Source organism: Eulemur rufifrons, chromosome 27 (genome assembly GCF_041146395.1).
Source record: "Eulemur rufifrons isolate Redbay chromosome 27, OSU_ERuf_1, whole genome shotgun sequence".
In the NCBI taxonomy this organism is placed as follows: Eukaryota; Metazoa; Chordata; class Mammalia; order Primates; family Lemuridae; genus Eulemur; species Eulemur rufifrons.
In genome coordinates, this window is record NC_091009.1 from 26349261 (window position 1) to 26369513 (window position 20253).

Consider the following 20253-nt stretch of genomic DNA (forward strand, 5'->3'; position numbering starts at 1 on the left):
TTTCCTCCAGCCTGCTGGGAGGACCTAATGAGACGGTGATGCCAGTCTGGAAGCCACACGACGGGGAGGTGCTGTCGGGCTATCAGATATCTGGCTGCCTTGTTCTTCCTGGTTCTGTGTTCTCCTCTCTCCCCTCCCACGCCTGGGTCAGCACCAGCTAGACAGCTCTGGCGATCAGAGGGACACAAGGAGTCCCCGCCCTCTACCCCCAGGCTCCCCTGTGCAGGCACCTTGTTCTCAGTTATCCAGAACTTAAACCCAGAACCTTATACAGCTACTTCTTCCCAGGGGGATGTAGGTCAGAGCTCCAGAGCCAGAGGCCCAGCTGTCAGCCAAATTCCCAGCTCTCACCCTTTCTACTTCTAGGGGGTTTTGTGCTAATGAAGCAGAGAAGGGACAGAGAAGAAATGCACTATCTATCTCTGGTAGCAGAAGGAGTGAGGGGGAGGCTGGCAGGAGAGACGGGTTGGGTTTCACTGGCATTCCAAGGCAGCCCTTTGCTGTGCAGCTGAATCAGAGCCCAGGGAGCCTCCAAGACCAGAGGAGCCTCGCAGTCGACTGTGGGCAAACCTGATAGCCCATCTGGAATCCATCCACGGCCCAGCTCCCTCCCCCGTGCCCTGAACCCATTGGAGGAGCCACAGTGGGGAGCAGAGCCAGGCGCCTCAGCCAGCAGGCTGGGCAGACCCCCCCGCCCCCCAGTGCAGCCCACAAGCCCTGCTGCCCCAGCCCACCTCTGGAAGTGCAGGTTCTCCCACGCGCCAGCCTCAGCTTTGGTTCCTGCCCCTTTCTCTCTGAGAACCAGAGTGAACTCATCTTATGGCTCCAAGCAGTGCAGAAGGAAGGAGAAAGTCCCAGCCATACCACGTTAGGTAGGGGCCTGAGAAAGCCAGCTCCATTCCACCGCAGCAAGAAGTCTGGGTGGCCACCATGGTAGCACGGGCTTTCAGTCTGCACAGAGGGCTGGCAGAGTGCTAAAGCTCCTTGGATGTCTGCTGTCCCAAATCTTCCACCACTCTGACATCCTAAATGCCCAAACCCTCATGGCAGAGGAGCTAGGAACTGGAGGAAATGGGGACTGTGCAAAGAGCAGGGGACAGCCCTTTGCCTGGGGCCTTGTGCTGTGTCCTCAGCTCTGCCTCGGTTTGCTTTGTGATACTGAGGGGGTCATATGCTTTCCTGAGGACTCTGTTGCCTCTTCCGGGAGAGGATACCTGCCCCCACAGGGTGATCATGAAGATCACAGAAGAAAAATTAGGTGGTAGAACGCCCCCCCCCAAAAAAATGTCATTATGGGACCATGCCCCTAGCAGAGGAGAGGATAATGCAATGCCTGTTATATGGACAACAGGCAGCCAGCTCTGAGGAGTCCTCCCTAGAGTCTGTAGGAGAAGGATTTCCCCATTTTTCTGGCATCTCTCCCACTCCCTGGGTTGATAGGAGTCAGGGAGGTTTTGCTGTCACCCGCCATGTTTGATTAACCTTTGACCATCACCCAGCCAGCCTGCAGGGGTGGACACCTGTGGGCTGTCCCTCCCTGTCCTACACAGACAAGCACGGTGAGCAGGCAGGAGCGCTCTCCCTGGGAATACCCTCTCCTGGTGTGCCGGGGAGAGCGCCCACCACAGGGCTCCACCGCAGGGAAGACCCCGAAAGCCAAGAAAAGTCACCCATTCGTTGGAGAACCCCACAGGGTCAGAGGCAGCTCAGACCACCTGGAGGGAACCGGGCCCTTTTGCCCGCCACAAATCTCTTTTCACAACAAACTTTGAGAACAGCCTGTTTTCCCAGTGCAGCTTCCTGCACAGTGTTTGCCTAATCTGTCTGTCCAAAATCCCTCTCCAAACAGGAGGTTTCCTGCCCAGCACTGGCAATCAGAGAGCTAATTATCTGGGATTAGAGATGGAATGGCAGGGGTTGGGGGGGAGCTTTTAATTACAGAAAAAATTAGCCCAACTAATGTCGGCAAGGCCACTGGGATTAGAAGAACAGTCCAGGTTGGACACAGGTCGCTGTGGGAGGTGGGAGTGAGTGCCCTGTGCTCTGGGGTGGGTGTCTTCTGCTCCTAACTGACTCTGGAGTCTGGGGCAGACGGGGGAGAAAGAGGGCCCTGAAGAGCTTCTCTCTTAGGGATCTGGGAGGGGCCGTGTGTGTGTGTGTGTGTGTGTGTGAGAGAGAGAGAGAGAGAGAGAGACAGACAGAGATAGAGAAACAGACAGGAGTGACGGAGTGACAGCACAGAGAAAGACAAAGACAACAGATAGGCAGAGACTTTGGGATTGACAGGAGAGAGACAAGGAAGGGAGGAAGGGAGGGAGGGAGGCAAGCGGGGGTTAAAAGGAGGTTATGGTTATGGGTGAACACAGACAGATGGACACAGGTTTAAAGGCCGCCGTTTCTCTCCCCACGGCCCCTGTGAGCTAACATTTCTGTTACTTTCCCGTCAAGGGGGGGGGGGAAGGGAAAGGCCGCAGAAGAGCGCATCTCAACTTCCCTCCTCCCTTCCCTCTTGCCCACTTCCTGCCCTCTTTCCCCTGGTGTCCAGCACGCTGACCTAGTTTTGCAGCACACAGTGCAGGTGAGCAGGGCTTGCTTTCTGCCTGGCCGGGGGACAAGGATGGCTGCAGAGCTTGGACGCCGCGGGGCCCCGGGGGATCTGGAGTCTCCCCTGTGGCCTGGCAATGGGGCTTTCCGCCAAACAGTTCCTGCCCTCTCTCCTGTGAGAAGAATCTCTTGGCTCAGAAAAGCGTTCATTCATTAATTTATTCATTCATTTCTTTTCTTTTTGCAAATAGTTACAGAGCATTACTAGGGGCGCAGGACCTGGCCAGTCTATGGACTTTTATCAGTGCAGTGGAGAACAAATGAACCACTTGGTCTAAGTTTTGACGGGTATCTCCCCACCTCGCCCCTGTCTTCCAACACCTCGCTTATGCTTAGAACATCCTGAGAGTAGTCCAGCCTCAGTCAGAAACCCCCCTGTGCCAACTCCTGCCTGCAGGGACAGGATACAAGCACACAGGACAAAGACCTGAGCACACATCAAGGCAACACACAACAGGGTACAAATTCGTATGGTACAAAGAGGAGATATGAGCATGATTGTTTGCATGTATTCCATCTCAATTCTTTCCAAAGAAGGAGTTAAAGTGTCTTATAATAAAATATTTGGCAAATATACCTAACCATAACTGGGTTGGAACTAAAAAATCCAAGCCACAAAAGAGTGGAAATAAATATGCTACCAAGAAGGTCAACATAGGTGCCAGGACCCAGCATCGGGTTTGGCCTAAGTGTCCCAGCAGCCAAATCACAAAGGGAAAATGAAAGGAGCTAGAAATCTCTGCTCTCTGCTAGAAGGCAGCATCCCTGTTTTCCAGGACAGATAATTTCCAGACATTACATTCTGTAAGTGATTTATCACATGAGATCGTGTACAGAAGCCAGGACGCGAGTTTGACATCAAAATCAGAGGCTTCTTTCATGTGGCAGTTTCTGATATTAACTCCTGATAAAGTGCCAGGCTGGGACATCCATGCAACAGTCAGCGTCCTGTGAGTTACTCTGATGCAGTAACAAACAGTAAAAGACAAGCGCATGAGGCCGTGAAGGAAAGGGAAGCGGCTGATTAAGCTTTTGTGGTCCACGTTTGTGGCTTTCTGGAGCTCTCACCTGATTCAAGGATAGAGCGCAATTTTTTAAGCACCCTGCTGTGCTTGGCACTCTGCTAAAAGTTGAATAAAATGAACTATATAGATTCAACTTCTACCTCTGGGAATTTATAATTTATGTTGGCACTTAGATAGGAGCTCAGGCAGCAGAATAAGAACATTAAAATGACAGACAAGAAGATGTTAACATTATACACAAGACAAAGGTGAGTGTATTTTAGAGAGGCAAATGGATTAATAAAAGATTTTATAATCAGACTGACTCATGTTCAAACCCCTCTCTACTGCTAGCTGGCTGTGTGACCTAAGGCAAGCTACCTAACCTCTCTGAGCCCCAGTTTCTTCATCAGTGATATGGGTTTGGAGGATTAAAGTAGATAGTTTGTGTTAGGTGCCTGGTGCCATATCCAACGCATAGTATGTGCTCAGTAGGTGGTAACTACACTCCCACTCCAGGATGATTAAGTTTCGGTTCTTAGTGTGGGGAAAGCAGCCGTGACAAGGCACAGAGGGAAGAGCGAGAGTTCTCCCATCCTCTCCTGGGAGGCTGAGGACCTGTCGCCTCTTCTGACACTTCCCTCCAAGTCGTTTGCTTCCCAGTGGTCAGGACTGTCTAAAGCCGTTTCTGGAGATATTCCAGCATAGGTGGTCCCGGGGACCCCAGAGTTCTCTCTGCCTTTGATGTGTTTGTACCACAACTCGACTGCGAAATCCATGAGCCTTCTTTCTCTCAACCTTCTTCCCCTCTTAGGAGATGCCCAGGGCTTGGGTTTCGCTGGCCTGGAAGGTCATAATTTAGGCCCATTCCTCCTTACCCAGCCCCTGGGGTTACCCACACCTCACCAGTCAGGTGCCCCTTCACTGCCTGTCACGGGAGGCTCCAGGGTCAGGTAGAATGAGGGGCGCTAACTCCCATCTCTCCTGGAGGGATCCCTTGTCCAGACTGGTTGTCAGCCGGCCCCAGGCAGCCTCCAGGTGACAGCAAAAGGGAGTGAGGACAGGAAGCGATGTGATGCTCCCCTGCCCACCCCACCCCACCGCACCTTCCGGCACTGGGACTCGCCACTGGGACCCGGCATCCCCTGAGCCACGGAGCTGGGCAGGGGGGGAGGGGCAGCTCCGGGCAGCCAGGTGTTGGGCCGGGGGCCAGGCTCGCACCAGGCCGGTCCTCAGACACACCCCCTCCGTCCCACCCTCCCCCCTGCTTCTTTGCAGCTTCTCTAGTACTTTCCAACTCACTGCCAAATTGTCAAAAGCTATGAGAGGCAAAGTGCTGTTCAGTTAATGATTCCAGTCCCTGGAGAGATGGAGCGCTCTTTTAAGAGAAAAAGAAGCCAGAGGAGTGGGGGTGTGGGAGGGGCAGAGGGGGATGCTTTAGTACTTTACACAAAAGCTGCGCTGTAGCTCCTTCCAGCGCTTTCTAAGGAGCAGATTAGAAGTGGGTAGGTTTGCCCTGAGCTGCCGTCTCTCTGTGGGTGAAGGACTGGAGCCTCCCCCTCGCTTTTCTCTTTTTCACAGAGTGAAAGGGGTCTGAGTCAGAATGCTGCTGTCCTTTCTGCCAGTGGCCTCAGCCCTCTGTGTCCCTTCCCAGCCACACCGCCCCTCCCTGCGCAGAGAGAGGCCGCCTCGCCTTCCCCAGCAGGCTGTGAGCTCCCGCCTTTGCAAAGGGCTCCTGCCCTGCACCTGCTGGCCCCTCCACCTCCTCTTCCTCCTCCTCCTCCTCCTCCTCTTTCTCCTCCTCCTCCTCTTTCTCCTCCTCCTCCTCTTTCTCCTCCTCCTCCTCCTCCTCCTCCTCCAGACAGAGCATGGTTGGGGGAGGGGGACCAATTGCCCCCGTGGGCCCCTGCAGAATTCCCACCCTGCCTGATTTTCCTCCTCCCTCTGGTCCCACCCAAGTCTATGGATCGCAGATAAATCAATCCTTCATGCATCCTTTTCCAGTTTCCCAAATGCTTTCACGTTCCGTATCTCATTGTTCCCGCCGCAGCCTTGTCACGCTGGCATCTTGTTTTTACCAGTTTTGTAGATGAGGAAAGTGAGAATTAAGTCCCTCTGCTGAGTGCCCTGTGTGGCCTCCGCCCCAGAGAGCTAAGACGTCAGCCTTGACCGCACGGCCAGCACCTGTCGGAAGGGAAGCTGGAACTGGGGGGCTTGGCAGATCTAGACGAGACCTGTGCAATCTGTGATCCCTGCTGCCTCTCAGTGCCATCTGGCTTTGGGAGTGGGGGGATTTTCAAAGATTATTTTGTTACGTGTTGTCCCTAGGATAGCTAGCTCAGCCCTGGTTGTAGACTCACATCCTCCGCGGCCACTCCTTGGGCGCGGCCATGTGGCTGTCCAGGTCTAGGAGCACAGCATCCCGGGTGGCAGAAACCTCTCAGGAGTCAGGAGGATTTGGGGAGGCCTGCGGAGCCGAGTGGGGGGCTGCACTCCGCTCGCCCACTGTTGAGCCCATCAGATGTTCCGCTAATGCTCAGAGAGGAGGCAGGACAGAGTTGGTTCCTCGCGAGGCCAAGCCCCGCTTCCCTCCCTGCCCTCCCCGGTGAGATGCAGGCACCTGCTGTTCTGTAGCCAGCCCAGCAGGGTCTGCGAGGTGGCACTCTGCCCGGCAGCTGTGGGCCATCGGAGCAAAAAGGGGTGGGCGTCGAGGACAAGCAGGTGTCCAGCCAGCGAGAACAAGGTGACAGGGAAGGGTCTCGGAGCGGTGATGGCAGGGAGTGAGGCAGGCATCGCTGGAGATCCAGATGATCCCTGTTCCCCTCTCCACCTTCACCAGAACTCTCTGGCCCCAGAAGAATAGCAGTGAATTAATTAGGGGTCTGTTGTCAGGAGGCAGCTCATTATTAAAGCCCCTCTCCTGGGAGAGGAGATGGGGAAAGGTGTGAAGACGACAGCTACTCAAACAGAATCTTTTAAAAGAGCTAGACCCTCCCCCAGCTGTCTGTTCTGCCCGTGGGCCCTGCCAGGCAGCCAGACAGACCAGAGCTCACAGGGCACCCCGGGCTGGCTGCTGGGGGCTGCAGGAGATGGGGGCTTTCTGATTTCACTTTTCTTCACCCTTCTCTTCTTACACTGTTGCTCAGACCCCAACTCTGACCCCGTCTTCATGACCTCAGCCCTGGCTTTCTGCCTGCCTTTGAGCCAGCAGGGCTCCAGCCTAGTGGCCCTGGAGCTCTTTTTAAAGCAGCACCTTGAGTGTGTACACCGCTTTCCCCTTAGGAGCTCTTTCCGGTCCACTGGGGAGCCAGAAAGATCATCTCAACAGAAGCAAATGTATATAGTGTGTTTATGTGTCAGATTCCAGAAGATTTGGGGCAGGTGGGGTGGCGTGGAGCAAGAGTCCCTCTTTCCCTACCCATTTTTCTTCTAGAGATGGGAAAACCGAGGCCTAGAAAGATGAAGTCCCAACTGAGTTCAGATCCTGGCTCTTTTCCCTGCTAGCAGCGTGACCTTGGGGAAGTTCCCCGCCCCACTATGCCTCAGTTTCTCATCTCTAACATGGAGATAACAGTAGTGTCTACCTCGTTGGGTTGTTACCAGGATTAAATGAGAAAACGTGTACAAAGCCGTTAGCATGATGTCTAAGAATAATCGGTGTTAAATAAATGTGAACTGTGAGTAATGTGCCACTCCTGCCTGGTCTCAGCAACAAGGATTTGTCCATTCCATTAGCATGTTTATTGAGAGCCTACTATGTGCACAGTAGTACTGAGTGCTGTAAGGCACATAAAGTTGTACAAAGCATAATCTCTTCCCTAGGAACTTAATAATCTTAGGAAAGATAACTGCATATATTCGCAAGTAACTGTGCCAAGAGACCCACAAGGTGCTATGGAAGTTCAAAGGAGGGATCAGTGCAGGCTTCATGGAGGAGGTGGCATTCGGGTTAGGCCTTGAAGGATCATTAAGATCTAGGAAATAGAACAAATTGTCAAGTAAAGTCGTGAAGACCGAAAAGCTGGGGACATACTTGGAAAATGGTGAGATGGTCTTGTTAGCTCGACCCTTGAATAACAAACTGAGAAGTGTGAACTTTTCTAAATTATCAAAGGGGTTGATTAAAGGTGTGGTGTATGTGCATGAATGCATGCGATGATTTCCTTTTTTTCAATATTCCAAAAGTAGTGTATGTTCATCACAAAAAAAAAAAATTAGGAGACCGAGATAAGCAAGAGAAAGAAAATTACAAACACCTGAAATTTAAGGATTTTGCATACAGAAAAGGCAGGATCAAACAAGTGTTTTAAGAAGATTAATCTGGCAGTGCTTGGTAGAATAGATTAGAGCAGAAATATGCTGGAGGCAGGGAGATTTCCCGGGTTATTGCAGTAGCACAGATAAGAGGCAGCAAAGACTCAGACCCAGCCGCTAGCGAGGGCAAGAGAGATACAGTGGCGTGGACGTGCGCTCCATTTCTCCCAGTTACCCTGCGTCTTCTGCACCCTGGTATACACCTGCCACGTGAGCTTTTTAAATGACTTCTCCTTTTAAATTCTCAGGGAGTCTCCTAGGTTCAGGCGCAAGCCCGGCGTCAGATAGCAGTACTCAGAGCTGCAGACGTCCCTTCTCATCCTTACAGCTGCAAATGCCCTTCTGGGCGGTAATGAAGGCAAAGATTACTGTCCCACATTATAAAAGGCAGGGCAATCTTAGGCCATTGAAAAGAATGAGTTAATTAAAGAGAGTAATAACTCTCTTAAACACCCCCCACCCTTTGCTCCCCCCCTCCCCCCCCTCCCGCCCCCACCGACTGCAGGTGGCCTTCTTTGTCACACTGGAGGAGACAGCTGTAGGATTCTATTCTGTTCCCCAGGACTTAGCTCCAGGGCACCCAGCACTTTTCAGATGTAGTTTCTAGTCCCAGTGCAGGCATCGTTCTCCGGCTTGACCCAGGGAAAACCGAGGCCCTGCAGGGAGGCAGCGTGAAAGAGAAAGAGCACAGACGGCTTCGCATCAGACAGACCCGGCCCTGACTTTCCCTCTGCCACTTTCCAGCCATGTGATCCTGCTGTAGACACTTCACATGTCTTAGTCTGTAAGATGGGGAGGCCCACCTTGTTGAGTTCTAGAGATTATTCATTTTATATCCCCAGCCTTTTGCATACCAACTGACATAGAATAGATGCTCAATAAACATGTCGAGCAAAATTAAGAAAGAGAGAGAAGCTACTTCAAAGCCCTATGTATATCTAGTCCCAGGAAGTGCTAGTTTCTTTTTCCTGCCCCCTTTTGGGGAGTGAGATGGGGCATTTCTAAGGCAGTGAACCTGCCTGTCAGTGTCCCGAATGCCACCCATTCCACCCACAGCCTGCTCCAGAGCTGGGTCAGAGAGGCTGCACTGCCCTCCACGTGGACCCTAAAGGGTGGCTCTAAATCATCCCCAGTTCAAAAAGTCTAAGAGGTTCGATTCTTTCCTGAAAACAAGCAGGACGTCCCCAGGGAAGGAACCGTGTGCAGTGCCTTGAATGGAGATTCTGAGTGCTCCACATTTCCAGAACTTTGGGTAAACAAAGATTCAGATTTGGCAGAAGTTCCTCATTATTCTTTATTAATTCCTCCTACCACCCCCCTAGCTCCCCACTCCCAACTCTGTGCACTCCATGTGAATTATTGCTTTGCTGCTGCGTGATTTGATTTCATCTAGAGCTGCTTAATGCTTCGGCTGTCCCTTGCTGTGTTTATCTTATTGTTTCCCAGAACAATCGAGTGCTTCCTCTGGCCCTGGCAGCCTTGTCTTTTTCCTGGAGCCTCCTGACCTGCCTGAGCCTAGAGCCTAGGGCTGGAACAGCGTTTAAAGGTGGGGCTGGGCTAAGGCCTCAGCCCTGTGTTCCCGAATCACCCGACATCATTCACCTCTCATAAGCTCTTGTCCCTTCTATCCTCGGAGTTCAAAACCATCTCTGACAGATGCAGAACAAGAGATCTGGATTCTTGTTGCTTCTAGGTCTTCATGTCACTCGCTCCTGGGCGGTAAAGGGAGAAGCCCCGGGGATGGGGTTCTCTGTGCCTTTGTGAAGTGCAGTCTGTCATCGGTCATGGGAAGGTGTGGAGCAGAGGCCACTCCTCTCAGTGCCATGAGCAGTGTGCATCAGGGCTGCTAAGCCATCCTCATCCTCCCTCTGCTGATGAGGAGCAGGGAAGCCACATTTGGATAAGGAAAACTGGCCTCTGGAGCTCCCCCACCCACTCTCTCCCACCTAACCTGTGAACACTTAGCGTTCTCATAGTAAATGATCAATAAATATTCACTACCTTCACCGTCCTCACTAGCTAGGCTATTAATTCTCAGACTGTCCCAAGAGGCAGAAGTCCAGGGAACAAGTGGTTCCTCTGGGCACTCCTCCCTGCATTCCAGGGCAAGACCTCCATGGCCTGGACCCCTGAAATTCAGGAATCTCTAGCCCCAGGTACCCCCCTGCTAGCCTCACCCATTCTCAATTGAACATCTAGGGCAGATTCGTAACATGCACAGAAATAGAAATAATTATACATGGAAATGTCAATCTGCAGTGTCAAAGCCCCAGTGATAGACTGACGACTCACTGGGGACCAGTGCTGGAAGCATCTGCGTGTCAGGGGGAGGGTGTGTGTGTGTGTTTAGGGTGGAAGTAGAGGAATTCTCTACACCTAGCACATCTTAGCAGCCTCCTTCCTCTTCAAGGCCAGGAAAGACCCTTGGCCCTGTTTCCCCTGTTCCTGTCCTCTCCTGGCTCAGTGCAACCCACAGGCCAAGTTTTCCAGGCTCCTGCGCCCCCTCCAATTATCCGAGCATTTAGGGCCAGGCTCCCAGCTATCCTCCAGGGAGCCTCGGCCCACTGCGCTGTGACTCTGCAAGCTTAGTTAAGGTTTGCACAGCTCGGAATGCAGGGCCAATGGCAGGCACCCTGGAAGTTGCTGCTGCCGCCTCTGTGTGTGTTTGTGTGTGTGTGTGTGTGTGTGTGTGTGCATGTGTGAATGTATGTACATGATGGAGGGAGGAAGAATCTCAGAGACAGAATTTACCAAAGACTTCAATCTATAAATAATTCGGGTCATGAAGCTCTACAAAAATAAACTTCAGCTTGAATCCTCGCTCTCGCAGTACTAACTGCACAGCTGCAGACACACTCTCTCATTAACTCGCTCACGGTTCAATACGGGCAGCACCAGCCCTTCGCCGCCTTTGCCCTTTAAAGGTCTGAACGTGCAGACACACACACACACCACAACGTGCACATGCAACACGCATACACACACCACACACATACACACCATGCATATGCACACACACCACACACATACACACCATGCATACACACACCACACACATACACACCATGCATACACACACACCACACACATACACACACGTACATACCATGCATATACACGCCAAACACATGTGTACACATACCACACACATACACACACGTATATACCACACAAACAGTTACACACCATACGCATGACCACAGAGCACACACCATGCATATACACACACACATACACACCATGCATATGCACACACACCACACACATACACACACATATATACCATGCATATACACGCCAAACACATGTGTACACATACCACACATGTACATACCATGCATATACATGCCAAACACATGTGTACACATACCACACATACACACACATACATACCATGCATATACATGCCAAACACATGTGTACATATACCACACACGTACATACTATGCATATACAGGCCAAACACGTGTACACATGCCACACACATGCACATGTACATACCATGCATATACATGCCAAACACATGTGTACACATACCACACACGTACACACACGTACATACCACACAAACAGGCACACACCATACACATGACCGCAGAGCACACACACATGTACACACCATGCATATACACACACGCACATACATACCATGCATATATGCGCACCACATAAACATACACTCACCACACACACAGGCACACACTATACACATGAGCACACACCACACATATAAACACACCACACACATGCACACACACCACACACATGCACATATACATAGACACACCATGCACATACACACATACACCCACCCACAACACACATGCACATAACACACATATGCACACACAACATACACCAAACACAGACACACAAACCACATGCACATTCACATGCAGCACACACATTCATACACCACAAGGCCAGAGTCTTGACGCAAACAGAGCTAGAACCAAGTGAGAAAAGCCCCTTCAAAAGTGAATTCTAGGACATAAAGTGATGAGACCTGCTGCAATTACTGTTGAGCCCTCAATAACTCCGTATCAAAAGTCTCATCCTCTCCAAGCACTCAGGTCTGAGAGACCAAGTTTCCAAGAAATCTGGGCCCAGACATAACAATAATACCTTTATATTTACATTGCACTTTACATTTTCCAAAGAATTCACATTTTCACCCATGCCTTCAGCTTAGACATTGCCTCCTCCAGGAAACCTTCCCCTTAGGGCCTCCTTCAGGCCAGGTGAGCTGCTGCCCCACCCTCAGGCTGGTCTCCCTGGATCCCACGCCATTCTCCTCTCACAGGGGTGACCTGTGTGTTTGTGGAGACTTAAACCAGGCACAGTGGCACACACCTGTGGTTCTTGTTACTCAGGAGGCTGAGACAGGAGGATTACTTGAGCCCAGGAATTCAAGACTAGCCTGGGCAACATATCAAGACCCTAAAAAAAAAAAAAGACTGTAAAAATTGAATTGTCCATTTGCTCATCCCCAGGCTTCCTGAAGGGATCCTGTATCATTCATCACAGTGTCCCCAGCTCTTCCTGCAGGCTTAGCTCATGGTAGGCACGTAATAATTGAATATTGGACAGTATTGAAATTCATAGAGCTATAACTTACTTCATTTTCACAATATCCTTTTTCAGCTAGGAAGGATGAGAATTACTACCCTTATTTGGCAGCTACAGAAACTATTACATAAACAAGTGAAGTGACTTGCCTGAAGTCACACAGCCAATTAATGAGAAAATTGGGATTAGATCCCAGCCCTCCAGACATGATGTAGTACCTCCCTTGGTGTGGTGATGCCTCTCAAACCAATTTCTTTCCTGCCAAGAGGAAAGAAGATTCCTGATTCTCCTGTTCTTCCTCAGCTCTTGCAAAAAAAAAAAAAAAAAAAAAAATGTGTGTGCATATATATATATATATATACATACATATACACACACACATATACACACACACATATACACACACACTATTACTGCTACAACTACTACTACTAATAATAAAGTGATATTAGAGTACCGAATCCCAAGTAGGGGCTCCATAATTTAGAGCTAACTAGAAAAGAAATTGATGTGCAGGAAAAGGCGTTTGCAGGGGACTGCAGGTGAGTTAATTGGATATGCTGATTTGCATTGGATGTTCAAGTAAAGAGGACATCATTAATTTCTGTACAGACATAGCTGTGATTTAAAGGAAAGATACTAATAAGGTTACTATTTCATACTCATGGAACACCAGACAGTAAATCTCCCCTGAATTTTACCTCGCACACTCCTGCCCGGAAGGCAGTCTTGATAAACTGAGTTTAAGGCCCCCCCAACATTAGGTTCTGAGTTTATTGTTGCCCCCAGGAAACAGGTGATTGTCCCCCTTTGACCTCGGGGGTCTGAAGGAGGAAGAGTGGGTATGAAGAGCGTTTGGACGTTCAGTCAACCCATCTACTCTGTTCCGCTGCACAGATCAGCTACGTTGGCCCATTAGTCTGTTCTCTTAAGAGTGTCGCAAAGTGGCTGAGAATCCGGGCTCTGTGTGCGAGTCCCAGTGACGCGGCTCTTCTGCTGTGTCACCTTGGGAAAGTTGCCTAACTTCCCTGTGCCTCAGATTTCTTACCTGTAAAATGGAAATAATAATAGTGTTTGCCTTGGGGTACTTGTAAGGATTAAGTGAGTTAGTTTGTGTTACATGCTTTTAACAGAGTCTAGCACACTGTAAAAACTGTAAGTGGTAGCTATCATGAAATTCTTTAGGGGAACAGGGCCCTTTGAAAATTCACCGAATCTTTCCTACTGCCTTCGGGCAGGGCCACATTTAGCCACGAGGCAAAAGACGTTATCCTGGGTTTAACATCCTCCTAAGAAGGAGACTCCATTTCCTGTGGCTGCCCATTCTGTAGTCAAGTCTCTTCATAACAGGAATTCTCACTGGAGCAGCCTAAATCTCCTTGTGCAATAGTTTAGGCACTCGATAAAAACTGTCACCACCTTCTGTAGCAGACTGTCCTTGTGCTACCTGCCTTTTGAGCCTTGTCTAAGCGAAATGGCCCCAGTAGTTTCTGCATATCCATTGGGGTAAAGCCCTCCCCAGGAGATGAGGGGCCCAACTGGAAAAACACACTCCAGTGACTCATTCCAAGGTCCCTGTCACCTCCCTCTTCTGCCCTATGTCCAGGCTCCTCCACTGCCTGGTTGGACGTTGGGACCTGTGCAGCCTGGGCTTGGACTGGATTCATGGCCTATTTCAGTTTATTGTTGTCCTTGTGGTCAGTGAAGCCTGGCCTTGAAGACACAGCCTTAAAAGCTGAAGAGAGCTGTCACTGTGTGGGACAACCTAGAATAGCCTCAAGCAGTGGGCTTGTGTTTTGGAACTCCTTAACTGTCCCCTCACCACTACGCATCCTGTGTCTGGCAAGGCTGGAGGGCAACTTTGAAACCCCAAACTTTCTATCCAAGACAGAGAAAGAGGGAGAGTCATAGCTTGGACCACAGTGGGACCCTTCTCCCCAGCCACTGCCAGGGCCTTTTTTCCGTCAGCCACATGCTTTTCCCCGCCACACACCGGGGGGACTGGGGTTCACACCAGCTCCCGCTTAGACAATGCAGGGCTTAGACAAGAGGAGCTCCAAAGCCCCTGCCGCTCCGGCAGTTTTTGCAAGTCTGTGATTCTCCGTGAGGTGCTTGAGCCTGTTGCTTCTTCCTGTTGTTCAGAGAGGAAAACAGGCTCCCAGGGACTACTCACCTGCAAGTGTGCCATCAGGCAGAACCCAAGCCCAGGTAAGAACGGAGTCAGAAGGGACACCCAGGATGCCTGAGTCCCGGACCTATACTCTGCCCACACTGGGGTGTGGCCAGGAGGGAGCGAAGGGGACCAAGGGAGGGGAAAGGCCTCTGCCCCGTTGCCCTCCCGCCTCCTGCCTGCCAGCCCCTGCCCCGCCTCGTTCTCCTTGACCCTCTGGCCCCCGGGCCTCCATTCTCCATCTTCTCTGGCCCCTGTAGGTATCTTGAAGGGTTACCCAAGCTCAGGGCAGACAGCACGGATTATGGGGTGAGTGGGGAGCCGCAGATTCCTTGGCCAATACTGCCCTTCTTTCCAGGGATTTAGACCGGATGAAGTAGGAGAGCTTAGTTCAGGTTCAGCACCGACAACATTTTCTGTTCTCATTTGGGTTTAGCTCTGATGTTTGAGAGTTATGTAGGTTTGATTCTGGCTTCAACTGGTGTATTAAAAGATTGAGGTTGCAGACAGGGAAAAAGTAAAACCTTCCTGATTAAGTCTCTGATTCAGTCAAAAGTGAATGGTTGGGCCTGGTCCTAACTGAAGGCAGCAGAGTGTGGGATGACACGTTGTCTTTGGTTCCATCCCTGCTCTGATCTGGCCATGAGTGCTGTGTGGTCCTAGGGACCACAGGGGCTGGACCTGGGTGCTCATTCTCCCTTCTGCCTTTGTGTCCAGGCCTGTCTGGGGTCCACACCAGTGCCCAGGCTGGGGAGAGCGTGGCTGCTCCAGCTGGCAGGGAGTTAACCAGCCTCCTGGTTAACTCTGGGCCAAGCCCAAGGGAGGGGCCGGTTCTGCAGCTCCCAGGGCTGAGCCAGTGCCTTAAGAAGACTTAAGTCTCCCTGGAGAGGCACGGCTGTCGCAGGCAGGGTGGGAAAGGCTCTGAGACATGTTCCCTTCGGAGATAGGGTATGGTTCCAACTCAGACAAGAAGCAGGGCCTGAACCTCTCATTTTATGAAAACAGAAAAGTGAGGCCAAACCAAGCAGAAATCATGGCAATCATATCTTCTCTCTGCCTCCTGCAATGGCCCAAGAACCTTTGTGACTAAAGGCCAAAACATTTCTGTAAGGATCTCACAGAAATTTGCATCTGTCCCCCTAAAAAGAGAATTGGGCTTTGAACGTTAAGGGGAGGCTTTTCAATTGTGGGGTAGTTTCCTAGATAGAGATCCTTGTTCTTCCTGCTGCTTGAATCCCGTAATCAGAATTGCTCCGGGTGGAGGGCGGTAGCCTCAGCCCCATAACATCATCGTTGATTCTTGGAGTCTCCCTCTACCCTATGAGAATGACCCCTGACCCCATCTCTGGGAGGAGGGGCTTTAGTGACAGAAGACAAGGCAACAGCTTTGGACAGCAGGAAGCCAACTAGCCGGATAGAAAAAGGGAAAAAGGGCAAGCGTGGAGCTCAGGGGAACGAGAAGAGGCCAGCCCACAAGGGGAGTCACTAGGCCTAGGATGGCTGAGAAGAGGTTACTTGGTTCCACTGAAGCTACCTCCTCAACTTCAAGCCCAGAGCCCCCTGAGTTACCTGCCAAAACAGGTGAGGAGGAAAACACAGTATCCCAGCCTGCAGGCCCAGCCCCCCTGTTTCCAACCCTGGGATCTAGACACAAGAGCCTCAGGCAGGAGGCTGCTGTGTCTGCCACTGAGAACTCCAGGGCCAGTGCCTCCCACCCTACCATGGGCTCGTGGTCTGCTTCCCGCCCACCCCTCGTCCATCCCGTCCTGACAGTTACAGCCCATACCCTGTCTCGGGCCCTCAAGTATGCAAATTCTCAGGAGGGTAGAGAAATAGGAACAGAAATCCTGGTCCCACTGCCCCATTCTGCAATAAATAATGCTGTTGTCCCTCTCCACTCGGCCAGTAAGACCTGAAAAGGCACCCGTTCATCCATCCTTACACATTTACTGTGACATCAGGTACCGAGCTTGGAGATGGGGATGAATAAGTCACGGTGCCTTGCCCTCAGGACTCTCGGTGTGGTGGGAGGGATGGGAAGAGGAGGAGATGGTTAGGAGTACAAGAGAGAATCCAAAGGACTTGAGGGAGGAGGAGCCTTAATCTAAAAATCTTGCAGAGAAAATGTCTTTTAGCCTCACTTTGATTCAGCCCTAAAGAGTCCAGGATTCGCTATCAGTTCGTGCACAGTTCACGTTCTTGCAACACGCTTTTCTCAAGCATTCCCTTTTATCCATCCCCAGCTATGTTCCCAGCCCCTGCTAGTCCTCAGAGGGTTATAAGATAAATGGAAAACATAGCCATGCTTTCAAAATGTTGACAGGACTTACGCACATCTGAAGCAATTAGAGAACAATTCAAGTTGGTAGTCAATACATGTTAGCTAGTACATATACAATGAGCAAATCAATTGATTATAATCCTAGGACAAAATGTCTGGTTAAAAATAAAAGGCATCAAAGTGGGAGCAATTAATTAGCCATTAGAGAGATTGGGGAAGGCTTCATGGAGGAGGTGGGGCTTGATCCAGAGGGCGTGTAGATGGGCAGAGGACAAAGAAAACAGGCTGGAATAGTGAGCATTGGTCAACAGTCAGCTGCTATGCTGGAAACAAGAAACTGGGGGTGGGGCACATCCAAATCAAGGGCTCTTGCCACTCACTTTGTGTATGACCTTAGGGACCTCTTTCCTTTGAGGTCAGTGTACAATATAGGGGTTAACCTTAGATTAACACTTCTCAAACCATTGAACCGATAGCATCAGCATCACCCGGGAACTTGTAAGAAATGTGCATTCTCAGGCCTCATCCCACTGACTCAGAAATTCTGGGGGTGGGCCCAGCATTGCACTTGACCAAGCCCTCCAGGTGATTCTGAGGACACGCTGGTTTGAGAACTGCTGGACCACATCGCTGCTGCTTGACCCTGGCTGCTCATTAAATTCTCCTGGGGAGCTTTTAACCCCGAAGAAGATGTCTGGGCCCCACCCTCAGAGATTCTGATTAATAGATCTAACCCTGGCATTCATATTTTTTAAAACTCCCCAGATGATTCTAACGCGCAGCCGAGGCTGAGCAGCCCTGGACTAGATGACTTCCGAGTCCTTTCTGACTCACTTTCCTGGGTCTAAGCCGGATCCCTGGCTCACCACATCTCACAGGGTGCATTTGCAGACAGTCAGGGCATATGTCTGGGGACAGAAAGAGCTTCCTGAGATCTGAAAATCTTGAGTCTCTTGATGACCGGCTTTTTGATGGTTTGTGTAGTTGTCCACCATTGCCCTGAACCTGCCACGGGCGGGGACACTGTGTACAGATGCTGATCCTGCACCGCAACTGCAAAGGAGAATACACAAGCACACACTCGCTTGCACACACATACATAAATACATCACTGTAAATATATGTAGACACACACAAGAATAACCACATAGGATATTCAAAATAGCCCCTAAGGGCATATACCCACACAAATAAACCAGAAATCCCAGACCCAAAGCACTCAGACTGCTTGGAAAAGGCTTCCTCTTGGTGGAAACTGGGCTGTTTGAAATAAGTGGCAGTTCTGTGTATGGAGTAGCAACTGAGGGGGTAGCTGTTGTCTTCCGTAAGCTCCCTGCTCTGGTGGAGGCAGCCAGCCCACAAGGGACACTGAATGCAGATGCTAAGGACATCTGTGATTCTCTTGCAGATTCGGGCCGATGGTCCTCCCCATGGTGGGGTCCAGTACGAGATGGTCTCCGTGCTCAAAGACGGGAGCCCCATCCTCCGGGACATGGCCTTCTCCATCGATCAGCGCTTCCTGTATGTCATGTCTGAAAGGCAGGTAAGTGCTGACACCCATCCCGCCTTCCCAAACTCCAGGAAACCTCTGATGCTCTATCACCTTTGTTCAGACGCTGTTCAGTCTCACAAGAGAGACCTCTGGCCTGCAGCATAGGGGTCCTGAGAGAGGCAGAGTCCTCGTAGGCTTTTGCAGGGAGCCAGAAAGAAGCAGTCGGGGGCCAGCTATTTCCCGGAGGCTTCTCTCTAGGCCACAGCCCCTGTCTCAGTGAGTTGATGAACAGCTCTGCAAGAACGGGCCAGACTGCACGGAGCAGCTTGGTGTGATTAGGAGGTAGATTTACTGCTCTCGGGCCCACAGAGTCTGCTGCTCAAGGGAGCCAAAGAGGTGTAAATAATCCGGGCCTCCAGGTTGGGCCCACTCCTGGGAGAGGCAGACCCGAGATAGGGCCCCAAAAGGAGATAAAAATCTTAGCCTGAGTCTTAGACCGGTGCAGGATGGAAGCTGGTCTGCTCTGGGAAGCTGAAACTATGCCTGTGGAGATGGGGAGCCCCGTGAACTCGACCTCTGCCCTCTGCTGGGTAACAACTGGGCAAGTTCTCCACCCTCTCAGACTGATGCAGCGTCATTCCCCCAGATTGTATTTCCTCTGAATGTGCATGAGCAGAGAGAGAGCAAAGGCAGAGAGAGCCATGGTGACGGGAGAGAGAAGCAGGGGAGACAGGCAGGGACCCGTGAGATCAATGGAGATCCAGAAAGCTAAGCCAAGACCTCAGCCGGGGCTGCTGCTGCATTCATGCACTCGGTCAGTGGGTTCACTGTGGCTCAGCAGCAGCAGTGGTCTTGTCATTTTTCTGAACAGGTAAGATAAAGGCTGAAGGCGGAGAAAAAGAATAGTGAGTCTGTCTCAGCAGCTGAGGATGGTGACAGGCTAGAGAAGGATGCTGGTGGGGCTAGAGCATCTGCCAACATCCGCAAGGCACCTCCCGGCTCCTGTGTCATTCTCAGCATGTCCTGCAAGGAGTCCGGGCGTCCTTCATCGATGTCACCCTTCCCAGAGCTCTCTTTACCTCCTTGCTTTCTGAATGTAAGGAGTCTGAGTTAGAAGATGAGGGATAGGCGGAAGGAGGAAGAGGTGAGTGGGCACACGCCGGCATTAAGGGAAGCAGTGAGGCAGTTCTAACTTGAAAATTACTTCTGGAGCATAGATGACACAAATCATATGCTAATTGCATGCAAATTACACCCAGATCCTCTTGAACCCACCTGTCTTCTGCACCTTCTTTCATGTGGCCTCTGCAGTGGAGGCATAAACAGGTCCAGATGGGAACTTGGTGGAGTTGGAGGAGGCTGTGACTAAATGAGAGCAGGTACGACAGTCCTGGAAATAAACTCTGGCCTCTCATTCCAGTACAACAGTCAGTGGCCTAAAGAGAACCGTTACCGGGCACATATTTCCCAGGAACTAAGTACTGGGAAATCATCACAATGAATGGGACGTGGTCACTGTCCTTAAGTTGACTGTAATCTATTAATAACAAGGGAGAGGGCCATGTACCCACATACCTCCATAACTGCAGATTCAATTCTATGAATGCTCTGCCTTTTCTTCCTATTCTTTGTTTTTAAGACAAAAAATAAATTTTAATAAAAATGGTAGATGCTCACCATACAAATTCAAGAAATACATACAAGAAAGAAAATAGTAACGAGTCACCAAATCTCACTACCCAAAATGTAAACACCATGTTAACATTTGGTGAACACCATTCCAGACCCAGACGACAGACAGAAGGGTGGATGGGTAGAC

General features: G+C 50.8%; 1 protein-coding gene across 1 annotated transcript in view; it reads left to right on the top strand.

The window, feature by feature from the left end:
- Nucleotides 1-20253, top strand: part of PLXNA2 (plexin A2) — a 205435-nt gene that overhangs the window by 77094 nt on the left and 108088 nt on the right. Inside the window, exon 4 of the mRNA XM_069459575.1 lies at nt 18351-18485. Coding sequence (XP_069315676.1) covers nt 18351-18485 — 135 coding nt within the window. The remainder of the gene's footprint in view (nt 1-18350; nt 18486-20253) is intronic.